At 48.4% G+C, this 14,952-nt stretch overlaps 1 protein-coding gene across 3 annotated transcripts in view; it reads right to left on the bottom strand.

Annotated features, from left to right (window-relative positions):
- Positions 1–10,240, bottom strand: part of E2F3 (E2F transcription factor 3) — a 42,755-nt gene extending 32,515 nt beyond the window's left edge. For 2 of the 3 annotated variants that reach the window (XM_030490001.1, XM_030490010.1), the window contains exon 1: positions 9,908–10,240. In XM_030490001.1, coding sequence (XP_030345861.1) covers positions 9,908–10,234 — 327 coding nt within the window. In that variant the 5' untranslated portion in view covers positions 10,235–10,240. Of the gene's footprint in view, positions 1–9,311; positions 9,371–9,907 lie in introns of those variants that run through there. The other variant, XM_030490018.1, reaches the window with a different exon arrangement.
- Between the last annotated feature and the right edge of the window lie 4,712 nt (positions 10,241–14,952).

Below are 14,952 nucleotides of genomic sequence, written 5' to 3'. Positions count from 1 at the left end.
CACCCTGTGTTGCATGGCCTGGACTTGGAATGCTCCCCAGTCTTTCTGTATAGCAGCTGAAGCAGAGGACTGTTGGGAGGGATGCTGCTAACCCTTAAATGTGGAAGAGCATTCCTGCAAGGGCCTTGCAGGCTCTCGGTTGCAAAGTGTTTGTTGCGAAGGCCCTGAGAAGGGGGAAATATTCCCTCAAGTTCCTCACTCCCTTGCCTACAATTCAAGAAGGCAGCTCATGGCAGCACACAGGAGATGGTCACAGAAATGTTTGCCAACAGGAATGAAAGGGTAGCGAGGATGCCAAAAGGCAATGGTCTTCATTTTTCTTTAAGTAAAAAAATAAAGAACAAGCAACAAAAACGCGACTAGCAACTGAAATCAGAAAGGAAACTTTAAGTGATTTTATAGAAAGAAGTGTGAACCAAAAGTCATACCAAAAGCCACCTGAATTTTTCTCTATCATATGCTATTTCCCATGTTCATTTATGTCATCTTCACAGTGTCAGTTTTCGAGAGAACAATTCGCAGCTCAGCACGACAGAACCGTAATACCGACGGGCATGCAGAACATTAGCATGTTATAAATAAGCTGCTAATTTGAGGTGGGAAAAATCATCAAGGCAGCTCTTATGATTAAGAACTGGAGAAAGAAAATGAGCAACTTGCTTATGCTTTCACGGCACTGTCTCTTACAAAAAAAGCTTTTTCTAACTCCCAGTTCCGGGGCAGGGGGGGAGGGGGGCGGGGAAGAAAAAAGAATAAACCCTGTGAAATAGCCACTGTTGAGACAAAGCAGCCGGTGAAAATGCTATTATAATTTTTAAAGCCCTCCCTGCCTCCACGTCAAGTAGTAAGTTGTCTTTTCTACCAGCTCAAGAGGTTTGTGCTTAAAAAGAGTACTACAGTGGAGTTGTGAAGTTTCGGCTTCCTCTCACCCGACTCACAGTTTTACATAACTCCCAAGAGACGTTTTTAGGCTACAGATACCACGCAGCTGAGAGATAAGGGGAGGGGGGGGGTGGAAAGGACAAGGTGCAGAACTATTATACAGCAATTCGCATCAAGGTTACTTGGAGCCACACAATAAGAGTCTTACCATGAAAAGTAAAACTTTATTCTGCTGAGCCGACGGCCAGGATTATTCGTGCTTGCGATAGCCCCGATCACCAGCCTCCGTCTGCCCCATGCGGGGTTCCCTTCCCACCCTGTCCCCGGCCTGCGAGGACAGATAACGGCCCGCCGCGGCACAGCTGCCACCTCGGGTATTATTTCTGTACCACACCAGCATTGTCGCTCTCCGCCAGCATGCCACTTACTGAGCATTATTATAAAAATTTCTGTGAATATCTATGTTCGCCATGAGCGGGGATAATGGCTTCATTGCAATAGCCTTGATAAAAGCTCCAACAAGACAGCTTTCAGATATCGCCACACAAAAGCCTTCTGTGAGAGCTGTAACCAACATCAATTCCCGCTATGCAAAGACATTAGACAAAGTGTGAACCAGCTTACTGTATGGGGACAAAAAACTGACTGTCAATGTGTACGACCAACGCTGTCTAAAAACACAACGCTGGCAAGGCAAAATAACACCAGCATATATGCATGGTAATTGCCATTTAATTCCAGAGTTAGCACCACGAGAAAACAAGTACTGAAGGCACTATTAGGTTACTAGCATCACTCAAGACATTATAATTCCATATAATTCCATTTCTAGCATCTCTGGTTGGAAAAACTACTTTAAAACCAGCAGATGTTAAAAAAGACCAAGCAGAGGGTGAAGGAAAGCCCACTTTCCATTACAGAAGCAGACAGAGAACACAGCAAACCCTTCAGACCTGCTCTTTAAAGCATGTATTTTCCAGTACACAGTAGACAACCCGATATACACAAACCGCCATTCCATGTATGATACAACACAAAACCCTTTCTGCACATCATTTTATATTTTTTACATACCTATCTACTTACACTGTGGTAGCACCCAAAAAGCCAAAAGCCTACTGTCAATGTAAATGGACCATATGAATATAAATGCCTGGCCAAGAGGTTACTTTTTTTTACTTCCAGACCTGAAGCTTGCCAGATGACACGTCTTAAATGGGAGTCTAGGTAGGAGGGATGCAAGCAAGTCTACATGCCAGTTTGTTTCTGAACAACATTTGAAAGGCAAATTTGAAAGCTAAGTTTTATAGAGAGCATAGTACACTCGCTCTAGGGAGAAGTGTTTCACTCTAAAATTACATCTGTACTTTAAGAATGTGTAAAAATCATGAAATCCTACAGTGCAGATTCAGTGGCTTGCAGGAAGAAAATATATCTGTTACTGCACTCCAATTTTAGTAAGATTTTGTAACTAACGGGTAGAACCAAAATTAAGAGAAAATCTTATTTAGAGAGAACTAGTAGAGCGGATCGACAAGCCTGACACTATATATAAGAATTTGACTCTTGTACTGCATGATGACAGCCCCTAAACCAGAGAATTTTAATGTCACCTTAATTAACAAGGAAGGAAGTTTGCCAATGAGTTTCTTCCCCCGCCCCACTTTCTAGCAGTAAGTTATGCAATATGCAGCAACCTTTGAACCAACAGCTGTACAACAACTGAAAAGAACAAAACCAGAACAGCATTGCAAAGAGGAGAAAGTATTTCAAGAAGTTCATTAATAAAAATTACTTCTAGAATCTCTGCATGCATTAACCAACACACACATACCACAACTTGGAGCAGGAATGCTGGAGCTGAGGCAGCCAAGGCTAAGCAGACACCTCTTCTTATCCAGTTTCCCAATACAGTTTACTTTTACCAAAAATAGTTGTTTACATGTTTTCTATGAGTTGTAAAACAACTAGCGCCTTGCAATGTTGATGAGACCCTAAAATCAATGAGATACCAAGGACCCAACTTCTCCAGTACTGCAACTCCACATCACAGGAAGCACCTAATATCTTCCTAAAAATCAGGTCCCAGACCCTTTAAGTAGGGCACCTGAAAATGCTATCAGCGTTAGGTGGTTGACATTTCTGGGCCTAGATGCAGCCACGTACAAGCTGGATGAAATCTTGGAAAGTAGATGCAGGTAATCAAATCAAGCATCCTACTTAAATGAAGTTACTAAACAGGGTAACTTCATTTACTTCTAGCTGTAGGAATAAACAAAAGCCATACTTGCCCACATAACTCAGTGCAGTCGCAGAAAAGATGCCAGCTGGTTCTGAAAAAGCGATCTTCAGTGCTCCACCTTTCTTTTCTTCCTAGCTTAGTCCTAGGCAAAAGACCTTTGGCACGAAAGCCTGAAAGCTGCAGGGCATGCATGTGCAGTGGTGGCAGAGCTAGTGTGTTAGTTTCCACACTGTAACAGGTCAGGTCAACAACTGTTCCCATTCATAAGTAGGATATGAAGAAGAGACATGACACATGCCATTAACCTTAAGCAAGTTCAGTTTGCAAACAACTACCAACACATTTGTGATGTGTTTGTATATGCATAAAAAGAGGGCTAAAATGCACAAAGAAGGACACTCCTACCACATAGTAGAGGCCATTTTCAGTATGCGCCAGCTACATCAGTGCCTAGTCAAACTCTTGTCTTCTCCCTTTACAAGGGTTGCAGACAGAAATATTTACCATAGTTCACGTTGAGCCCACAAGGCATTAAGAACTCCATGAATGCCATGAGATCCAGCAAACAGAAGCACCATCCAAGCAGACAGCATAGTACTTCAAGAGGCATCCATGCCAGGCGTAGCACTTCCAAGTGTGGTTTTGGACCAACTTACTTGAGGAAAACAGAAGTGAAATAGTTCCCTTTTAAAGATGTGATAAATTGGGAAATTTTGCCAAGTCTGTCTTCAAACAGAACTGAAACTGAAACAGAGTCCAAATACTTCATCAGTATCACCTCAAGCACCGTAGCAGCCCCATCCCGGAGGCACCCGCAGCCTCCCTCCCACTGCACATCACTGCCCCTGGGCACACAAAGGGGGTTTCTGCTCCCCGTAGCAACAAACGCAATTCTGCTCATGAAAAATAATGCAGGAAGTGATTAACTCTGCCAGCCAAAACAAAAGCCTGAAGTCCAACTTAGTCATTTGTAAGCATGAGAGCTGCCACGATATATACACACACTCAGAGCTGCCAGCTGTAAATGAGATTATTTGCAGAGACTGTAAAACCTGGAGATTTAGTTACACTAAGAAGAGCGTCCCATTTGCTGAAGCCTTGCTCTGGGCAGGGCTGGATCTACGTTACCACCATCAGCGCAAGAAGGCCATCTGAACTGAAGTCACAGTCTCCAAACCATCCTTGGCAGGCAGCTCCTCCACAAGCCAGGATTAAAGCCCGAGCCACCCTCACACCCCTCCACCAGGACCAACCCTGCCAATGGAGCCATGGCTGCCAGCCCAGCGCACACCTTCAGAAGCGAAGACTGAGGTTTGAAAGGTGTCATACTTGAAGCTGCTAAGAAAAGCTCAAAGCTCAGATCTTCGTTTCTCACCTTTTTACAAAAGGACATCTTTAACATTAATGGCTTTCATTTCAAGAGAAATTAAATGGTCTAGCACTTTTCAGCTTGGAGAGGACAATTGAGGACAGAAATTAATGTATCATAAACTGTGTAGAGAAGCACATGAGAAAATCATTTCCCCTACCAAAATATCTAGGATCACCCAAAACCACTATAGACAGCAAGTTCAAAATGAGAAAAAAAAAAAAAAAAAAAAAAGGGCAGAAAAACAGAATTGGTTTTTTCTTCCATACAAGATAGCTAAAATCATAGGTAGAACTTGTTGCTACACAAGGTCAAAACTACAACCAGATTCAAACAGGGATTAGACAAAAATCACAGGCCATTGGTAGCTATAAAACTCGCTGTAACCCCTGACCAAGGAAACGCTTTCTCAAGGCAAGTAGGATAAGGGCTTTGTGCAAGCCCTCTTCTTGTGTTCCTTCCTCAAATATGTGCCACAGTCATAGTCAGAGAAGCAGTGAGACAACCTTTCATCTTGCAAAATACAGCTGTTCCTAAATTCAAAGATTTTTTTTTTTTTTTTAATGCTTCCACATACTCACAAATGAGCACTAAAAGTTAACACAGCAGCAACAACATACCTGGGATAAGGCGAGGGGACAGAAAATGCGTTTAATTGCTCAATCAGTTGAAGTGCCCGCTACAGAAGAATAAACTGGCCACAAAGTGACCCATATGCAGCTTTTGGCAAGTAGGCTGGTGGCATAAGGAAGATACGTTCATGGTGAGAACAGGCAACACCATCTTCTGAAAACCTGAGGCTCAGTGAACCAATTTAACACCTCAACACCACTGCATGGGAAAGCTCATCCCATCTTGGGCCACGTATGCCCAATACCTACCAATGTCCAATGTAATGCTCATCAGACCCAGCTATTTTACCTTGTTAAAGCAGCAGAAAACCAAACCATCAGTGCAGCTGGATGCTCCCTCACAGCCTGGCCAGGGGCAGGGCAAAGGAGATAATACAGAAGAGACTGTGAGGGAGAAGCAAGCCTACTCCTTCCAGCAACAGTAAAGCCTTTGAGTGGCTCAGCTGCTCATGGAAACATGCCAAAAGCCCTTATCATCATGGGGCTACCATACTTCGATAGTTCTGGTGCAGACGGAGCCACACCAGCATAGCTGGACTCTGTGTAAGGATAGCAGAACCACCTTCAGCAAGCACAGCAAGCTACAGGCTATTCCTGTACGGTTTTATTAGGATGCCTGCTTTCCACTAGATGCTTGTTGGCACAGTTAGGGCAATCGGGATTTATACCTCTTTGAACTCTCCTCAGATAGCTGTGCCAAAGGACCATGTGGTACCTCCTTGGGCTCAGAAGCAAGCAGTCTGTTGCTGGAAGAGATGGATTTAAACCAAAGAAACTCCCTTAAATGCTATTCAAAAAGCAAAGGCCCCAAACTTATGCTAGCATTCACTTCTAGTAACACAAACTGTCAGGCAAAGAAATAACAAAAATGGGTCTGAATATGAAAACACCTGTGTCTTCACAGACAAACCTTTTTATTCCTGCAGAATAAAGAAGAGCTCCTAGTTAACTACCCACTTCCTTTATGCAACTTACAGGTTTTTCTCCCATACCTTATTTGATCTGCTCCTTTACCTAACACCTAGGAGCAAGACTGTGAGTTACCCCATTTTTCTCCCTATCCAGCTGTGACTTGCTGAGAAGGAAGGAGGAAGAGGTGCTTTCTAAACCACCAGAAAAAATGAGAGGGGTGCTAACTATTCAGTTTGGAAATGTAAATCCTCCCGCCCTCTTCTGAAGTATGCCGAACCAGCCTCTCCACAGCCTATGTCATCTAAAGGCCACAGGAGTTCTCTAAAGATATTGTTGTTAAGAGGATTTAGCCCCTTTTAAAAAGGACTTAACATGTGGGTGGTGTCTCCATTTAAGCATTTTCTCATGGCTAAGAAAATGGCCCTCTTCTTAAAGGCTTATCTTTATAACCCAAAGACAGTAAGAAATTCTCCACTATTTGAATTAGAAACATTTTGAGCAGCTTGCTTTTATAGCAGCCTCATTTTTAAGTACTGGGATTTGCAAATGGTAGTGACTTTCTCATACCAATCGAGAAGGCAACAGCAGCGAGAATGCTTTTGGGGTACCTTATCAAACATTAGTTTCTCCCACATTTTCAGGAGGAGCCAAGTTGATTCACAAGCTCAGTGCCACCAAAATGGCATGGTGTGACTACATCCGTGCTCTCTCCCTGGCCACCACCTTCCCTTGAAGGTCCCTGGCATTTACCAGACCTTCCATTAGCTGGTTCAACCTGCCTGCCCAGCAAAAAACCTTTCTTTTTTTCTTTTTTTTTTTTTTGGTCAGGGTTAATTATCTGTCCTGGGAAGCCTGAGATTCCAGAAGGGAAGAAGGGATGAAGGGAAGCAGCACCAGCCTGCGGCAGGGCAGGACACAGGACCACCTGCCCCTTGCAGCAGCATCGACCTCATCTCTGGGGGACCTCAGGCTTTCCCCAGGAGAGCAAGCTGATGGTCGCTTTGCGAGGGTTAATTCTTCATTACCGCTTGTGTTTAAGCCATGGCAGGGGTTCAGATCTGCCCAGTAACACTTTCTATTAACTCCACAGGAGTCATGAAAAAGCTCCTCAGGTTGAAAGGGCCAGCAGGCTGGGTCACAGCCTCCCAGAGCCAGAGCTCACCAGGGTACAAAAGCCAGGTTAGCAACCACCCTCGGCCACAGGAGCTACGACAACAGGCGGCGACTGAGCAAGGAACAGGTCTTGGACCATACTGAAACACCTGCCTGGGAGATGAGGGTGTGCAAACTCATCCGTCTGGGGCTGGAGCCGCCTGTTGTAATGGACTAGGCCACTTTTCAAGGCTTTTCCAGCACGGTTACACTTACACAACCGCAGATAAAGTAACTAACAAATTCCTGGGAAGAACAAGCAGCTCACTTCAGCAAAGGAAACTTTTTCATTTGCTGGTATAGTCAAACACCTCCCTGCACAACCTAAACTATACTGCTATACTGACTTTTTTCTAGTCCATATCATAGCTTATATTTGGAAGTGATGGGTGGGTTGCCAGCACAGTTACATCTGCAAAGCTGGAGTATTTTCATAACCCTAACCAGCACAGGTGTGCTGGCCAAATTCTAAGACTTATCCCTAGTCTTTTGCATAGCAGGGCCTTGTTTTCAGCTGGGGGCCTTGGACTCCATGCACTATTTGCTAATCAAGTGCTAAATTTATATTGGTGCTACTTGCCTAAACTCACTGCCTCAACTACTGAGCATTTTGTCATTCCTCTCACCAGTCTTTGGTGTAAGTTTCTCAAAAATACTCAACTAGGAGCCAAGTGAGAAAACTAATTGGGAAAATACCCTCACCTCTCAGACCCAGAAAATCCCCTGCAAGTTTTGGGGAAAACTGGGTGAGAGCTGAAGAACTGCAAAAGGGCTGTATCACCTCCCCACCAAGTGGTTTGCGGAGCAGAAAGACAAGGCAGAGCACTAGGGTGCCTCAGCCTTGCTTCCCAAAAGATGGGTCTGCAACAAACCAGGCTCCGAGAGGGGCATTCACACTAGTACGGCTGTCAGGGCAGAGTGGGATGTGCAGCCCCCTTTCCTGGCACGTGTCATGGATCACTTATCGCCCTGGGAGGGTGCCAGCCAGAGCCTGTAGATACCACCAGCCTGACCACTCTCTTCCTCCCCATCCCACATCTCTTCCCAAAGTAAACACAGGGGGTGAGGGTATACAACAAACTCACAACTTGCAGTCAGAGCCCAAAACTGCTTTCCTGCTTCCAAACTTTTAAGATGGAAAGAAGCTTTTATGGCTGCGAGTTCCTCTTATTAGAGAGGTGAACAGTATACACCCTCCCCGCCAAATGCACTAAATTCATATTTGAAAGTCTTGTAGGACCCATTAAGGAGACATTTTAGGAGTCCCCCATGACACCAAAATCCCTCCCACAAAGTCCAAACACCCTGTGCAATCATTCTCCCAGAATCATCTCATAACATATACTCCTCTTTGTATTCGCTCACCAACACCTTTTAGGAATCAAACCTTTGCATCAGACAGCCAAATATTTACAAAGCACCTTGAACCAGCCTGCTTGACACTGAGCACCGTTAGGATATGAGGAACTGCAAAACATCAGCTACCTTTTATAGCAAAGATACTTATTTAAAACAGAATAAAACAACGTTCGGATAGGGATGTGACGAGCCTTGAAACTCCCATCACTACCTCTGCAACCAGCACTCGCAAAAACCCACGCAGAAGGCAGCTCCTCACGGTCTCCCGCTGCACCGACACGCTGCTCCCAAGCGCTTGCAAAAAGTATTTCGGACTTAGAGCAGCATCTGATACCTGGGACCATCACCGACTGGATGATGGGGAGGGGGTGGGGAGAAGCGGGAGGGGGGTGTTAAAACCCGGTTTGCCCGGGCAGGGGCGCACCGGGGCGGGAGAGGAAGGGGTGGTGGGGAGTTTAGCGATCCCACACCGCCGGGAGGGGGTCGTGGACGCCGGGAGAGTTGAGCCCCCTCCCCCGGCGTCCACGACCCCCTCCCAGCGGGGATGCCCCTCGCCTTCCCCCGCTTCCCACTCAGCGCAGCCCACGAGGGCTAAGCGCGCACCCGAAAACAGCGAGGACAAAGAAAACCCCACGGGTGGGGGGGGAGGGCATGATTATTTTGGGAGGGGGGCGGTAGCCCGGAAAATTTAAGGGGAGGCGGAAATTTGAAGGGGGGTCAGGCAGGGGGGTCGTTGCGCGCCGCCGCCCCACGAGTCACTGACCTGCTGCAGGGGCATTTCGGAGAGCAGCGGGGGCCGGGGGGCGGCCGGCCGGCGGTCGGGCTGTCCCAGGCCAGAGGGAGGAGGAGGAGGAGGAGGAGGAGGAGGAAGCGGCGTCCCCCTCCCCGCCCGCCCCGGCTCCCAGTCACAGCCGCGGCCTCCGCGCACGTGTGCCAGACGTCACCGGCGGCTCCGGGGGTGAAGCGGAGACACCGGCGGGGCACGGCCCGGCCCGGCCCCCAGCCCCGGGTGGGGAGCGGGGCCCTCCCCGCCGACGGCTCCTCGCTGTTCGGTGCCGTGCGGCGGGACGTGGCGGGGGATTATTTTTATTCCTCCCCCCTTTCTTGTCCTTTTTTTTTTTTTTTCTATTTTTTTTTTTTCTTTCCTCCTTTTAAATAAGACCCGGCAGCGGGGGGTGGGATGGAGGCAGGAAAGTTTATTGCAACAAAGCGCTGCCTCCGCCTTTCCTGCCCTCAACCCCCCCCAACTCCCCGGCCGCCCCCCCGAGCCCGGACGGCGGCGGGGAGAGGGCCTGCCTGGCGCTGCCCCCCCAGGGTCCCCTTCACCCTCCCGCGGGGACGGGGGAAAACAAAAATTACCGGGGGGCGGCCTCCGCCTCCGCCGAGAGCGGGCTGCAGCAGCGCCGTCCTGCCGGCGGGTCCGTGGGGGGTGCAGTACAGCGAGCTGCCAGCGCGCTGGCCCCCATCCGCCGCCGGGGCAAAGGCACCGGGAGCCTGGGAAGCGGCGGCGGCGGCGACAGAGGAGGAGACAACACAGGGCGCCCCCGCCGCCGCGCCGGTGCTGCGGATCTGGATGAAGGTGCCGGCGGCAAAGCGGGCCGGGAAGCCGGCGGGGGCTGCTCTGGAGTCCGTGGACGGTGCGGGCGGCGGCGCTGCCGGGGCCGGCGGCTGGAGTCCCCTTCTCATCCTTCCCTCCGGGTCTGTCCCCGCAGCCGCGTCTCCTCCTCCCCCCGTCCCTCCCCCCCCGGCCTTCCCAGCTCCTTTCCTCCTCGATGCCGAGGACCCGCGTAAAATACTGGGGGCTGCGGGTGCCGGGGGGGCCCCGGCTGCAGGATGCGGGGCGCCGGGGGGGGACGGAGGCGGCGGGGCGGGCAGATGCGGCGGATGGAGCGGGGCCGCTCCCGCTGTGTGGGGCCGGCTGGAAAATGGCTCCAGGAAGCGGCGGCTGCTGACAATGAATGAAGGGAAAGGAGACGGGTTACGCGCCAAGGGCCTCCCGCGAAACTCGGATTTCCCGCCCTCTTTTTCAAACCAAATTTGCATAGCCCCGCCCCCGGGGCGCGCCCCGCCCGCCTCGCCGTCTCATTGGCCCTCGCCGCCCTCCCGGCCGTCCAACGGGGCGCCACCTCCCCGCCCCGCTCCTTTCCCACTGGCCCGCCGCATCCCGGCGCGGCCGCGATTTGCATGCCGCCCGCCGATTGGCTGCGGGGGCGAGGCTGGGGGATTCCCCCTCCGCGGAGCCGGGATCCCGGTTCGCCGGCTCCCTGACACTGACAGCTGCGGCGGCGCCGGCCGCAACGTGCCCGCCGCAGGGGCACCGCCCCCCGGCACCGCCCCTCGGGCTCCCCCGCGGCGGCGGCGAGCGCCGGTTCGCGGCCTCGGGGAGGGGAAGGGGGAAGGGGAAGGGACGGTGCGCAACCCACCGCCTGCGGGACCCTGCCGCCGCCACTCCGGAGCTGCTGGGAGGCAGGCGCCTTACCCCTGTTGAGTTGGGCCGGGTTCCCGCCCAGCTCCTGTTGGTGCTCGGAGGGGGTCATCTGCGTGCTCGCTCTGGTTCGCTCGGAAAGGCACCGGCCTCTGCGGCTGAAGCGTTGAGGGAGCCGCTTGAAGGCAGCCCCACGCGGGATTTCACGCTCCCGTAGCTGGAGAAGCGCTTCCTCGTGCACCTGCATCCACAAATCCTCAAACCAGCCTGCCCGAGGCATTTCGTCCCTTCTTTTCCATGAAAAACGACCACTCACTGAAACACTCCCTTCCCTTATACTCTGTATTACCTTCAAGAAGTAAAACAGCGGAACTATGTCCACTAGCTGTTTCCACTTTCTGGTAGTGTCTTCACTTATTGCATGCCAGCTTAAGTTTTTTAATGTCCCCTAAACTTACTAAATTCCCCTCCTGCCCTGCCCAGCACCCACTAGCCGTGCCCAGTTTTCCCCTGTTTCGTTTCCCTACACACACCACCACGCCCAGTTTTCCCCTGTTTCGTTTCCCTACACACACCACTGCTCCTAGCAGACATGTCCAGGCTGACAGTGCTGAACGGGGCAGTTAAGACCCTTTTGCTTGGTAACGTTCCCTGTTTCCATTACTAGCAGGTACACGAACAAGTTGCTCCCTCGAGCCTGCAGCCCTGCTGATAGTCACCCTGGTCTGACCCCAGCCAAACAGAGCAGATGCCTATGGTGTGATGCTGTTGCACGAAAAATGAGGGCATCTTCCATTCTGGGCATGTTTTCCCTCAAAGGAGGAAATCCTGCTCCATCTGGCACTTGAGATGCCTTGATTAAGTTACTGGTTACTTTCCCGACTGCAGAGTTCATTTTCAGTCTTCTGGAGTGCCTTTTGTGGTTTTTCTTGGCCATGGCTTCTGCCATGTCCGGCTCCCTACCCATTATGCAAGCCTGTCCTACACCTGGACTCACTGCATCATAGCAGGAGAAGGTTACTGGGCACATCTGAGGGCCAAAGCAGGGTAGTAGCTGAGGAGTGAGGAGAGCAGGTGAAGGAGGAGGGACCTAAAGAAAGTAAAACATACATAAGAAGTATACAAAGAGCTATGTAAAGGAAAGTAATTGCAGGCCCAAGAACCTCTGTTAGTCTATAAAACCCAATTTGCTACCTATTGGGATGTCATCATCCAGGTATCTACTGCAGAGAAACTACCCTGCAGAACTCAAAGGCTTAGGAGATACTGCAATTAAGACTGATAATGCAGCCACGATTTATCTTTCCCTATATGGTACTATACCACTACCCTCGTGAGTATAGTCTTTACCTGTATGATGATATACAACTTTACCAACACAGTGTCATTTAGGGAAAAGGCTGCGTTTGTCCTGAAAATGGATGAACCTGTGTAATGAGGATACTTTCTTTGCGATTGTGACTGTTGTTGCAGGTAGTGGAAGCAGCAATGGAGATCAAGCTTTGCCTCAATGTTAAAATGGTTAAAAGCTGCCCCAGAGACCTGGATTCTAATGTGACTTCTCCCATGAAGGAGATTTTGGACAATGTAAAAATGAAGACTGCAAAAAAGTTCCTGAGTTAAAAAACCAAAATGTCGGTAAGAAACAGTAAGTGGTTGGACAGTACGTAAACGTATAGCCCAGCACATGGAGTACTTACGACGACAGAAAATACTGAACAGCTACTTAGTGCATGAGACCTGCCCATCCTTCCTACTGAATGAAGAATTGTGCAGCAATAATGTTCACATAACGAAAGACTGCATCATTATGCATACATGCAAGGGGCAGAACTGAGATTGTACAAAAGCCCACTTTCCTATTTATTAAAGAACTCAATTTCTAAAATTTTGGATTTTGACTTCACAAGCATCCAAGGAAGAATTGAGAAGGGAGGAATGGGATTATGTGCTTGTGATCACACATCTGGAACACAACTTGCATAAGAGCAAATGGACATCTGGAGGGAGTATTGAGAGTGGTGGGATACATGCTTCCTGCTGTCACTTAAAGTATGACACCCCATCATCCAGGTATTAAAAAAGACGTTAAACACTGTGGGCCCCAGTATTGATCCCTACCAGACACTGCTAATGACTGGCCTCTACCTGGGCTTTGTGTTGTTGATGAGAACCCCCTGGGACTCACAATTCAGCTAGTTTTTAATCCACTTCACTGTCCACTTAACATAGTCCACACTTCATCCATTTGTCTGTGAGGACATTACAGGAGATGCTGTCAAAAGCTTACTGAAGTCAAGACAAACATCATCCTCCGCTCTCCCCTCATCCACTGAACCAGTCAGTCTCATTGTAGAAGGCTATCAGGTTGGTCAAGCACTTCTTTGTTTTCATAAGTTCAAGCCGACTACTCCCAGTCACCTTCCTGTCTTTTATGTGCTTGGAAATGGCTTCCAGGATAATTTGTTCCATCACCTTCTCAGGGGTTGAGGTGAGGCTGACAGATCTGTAGTTCCTCAATCCTCCCTCTTGCCCTTCTTGAAGACAGGATTGACATTTGCTTTGTTCTAGTTGTCAGGAACCTCTCCCAGCTGCCATGACCTTTCACAGTTATCAAGAGTGGCCTCACAGTGACGTTGGCCAGCTCTCTTAGCACTTGTGGGTACATTCTGTCAGGTCCTGTGAACTTGTGTATGTCCAGGTTGTTTAAATGTTCCCCAACTTGATCCTCTTCTACTTAGGGTAAATCCTTCTTTTTCTAGACCTTCTCACCAGTCCCTCAGGAACCTGAGATTACTGAAGGCAAATCTTACCAGTAAAGACTGAGGCAAGGAAGGCATTCAGTACATCAGCCTTTTCCATGTCCTTTGTCACCAAGTCTCTTTCCCCATTCAGCGGTGCGCCCACATTTTCCCTTATCTTCCTTTTGCTGTTGATATACGTAGAGAAGCTCCTCTTCCTGCCTTTCATGTCCCTCGCCAGATTCAACTTCAGGTGGGTTTTGGCTTTCCTAATGCCACCCATGCATGCTTGGATAGCATCTCCATGTTATTGCTGGGTCACTTGTACTCTTACATTCTTCCTTCTTATGTCTTGAGTTTTAAAGACATCTTGTTTCTTTGCCTTGATTCTCAAGTAGTTTAAAAGCTCTGGCCAAAAATGTCAGGCTGAGGACATCGTCTTGGTGAAATTTCAGACCAAATGATTTAGTGTCTTGAAGGTGACAGATGATTGAAAAACTGTGTCTCAGAATGAGAAATGTTGAATAACATTAAGTAATAGGCATGCCTATCCTCCCAAAGAATAATATATAGGCATACCTTCTGGAGAGCAATTTGAGAATAAACATGATGGAGCTGCGGTAAAGTAATAGTAGATTCTGCTTTTGTGCAGGGGACTAGATATCCAGGACATTACTGGAAATAATCTAATACGATTCCACAACCTTTGAACACAGTTTATGTCCTTAGATCCTGTTTTCCTTAGTTGGAACTCAGAGTTAAAAACAAACATCTGACTAACCATTAAAAATAAAAAAGAACCCTTGAAAATGAAGTACATGCCTAAAACTTGGGCAAATTCATTAACCACATTTACACTTACAAAATTTACAGGGATTGTGATATTTTCTAGGATAGAAACCACATTTTAAAAATCAGAGAAATGAAACTAAACAAATTAAACTGACTTCCTTGTTCTGTAATTTCTACTAAGAAGGTGATCTGAGAATTTAGGGGCGAAATGACTCCTATGAGCCGCACGTGATCTAATTACTGGGCGTATTTACTGAACCATTTCTGGAAACATTTCAGGACTATCATCCCTTAATTTTTAAAAGTCATCAACCTTGAGATGTCACTTTGCCTTAAAAAAATAATTAGACATGGGCACAACCTTTTTCACTAATGAGCCATCCCTCCTATTTCAATGGTTTCAGGGAAACCAGCAGACCACCTATTTAAAGCATGGGCATACAGTA

Source organism: Strigops habroptila, chromosome 1 (assembly GCF_004027225.2).
Source record: "Strigops habroptila isolate Jane chromosome 1, bStrHab1.2.pri, whole genome shotgun sequence".
In the NCBI taxonomy this organism is placed as follows: domain Eukaryota; kingdom Metazoa; phylum Chordata; class Aves; order Psittaciformes; family Psittacidae; genus Strigops; species Strigops habroptila.
The sequence above is the reverse complement of the archived record's forward strand: the minus strand, read 5'-3'. Positions and strand labels throughout refer to the sequence as shown.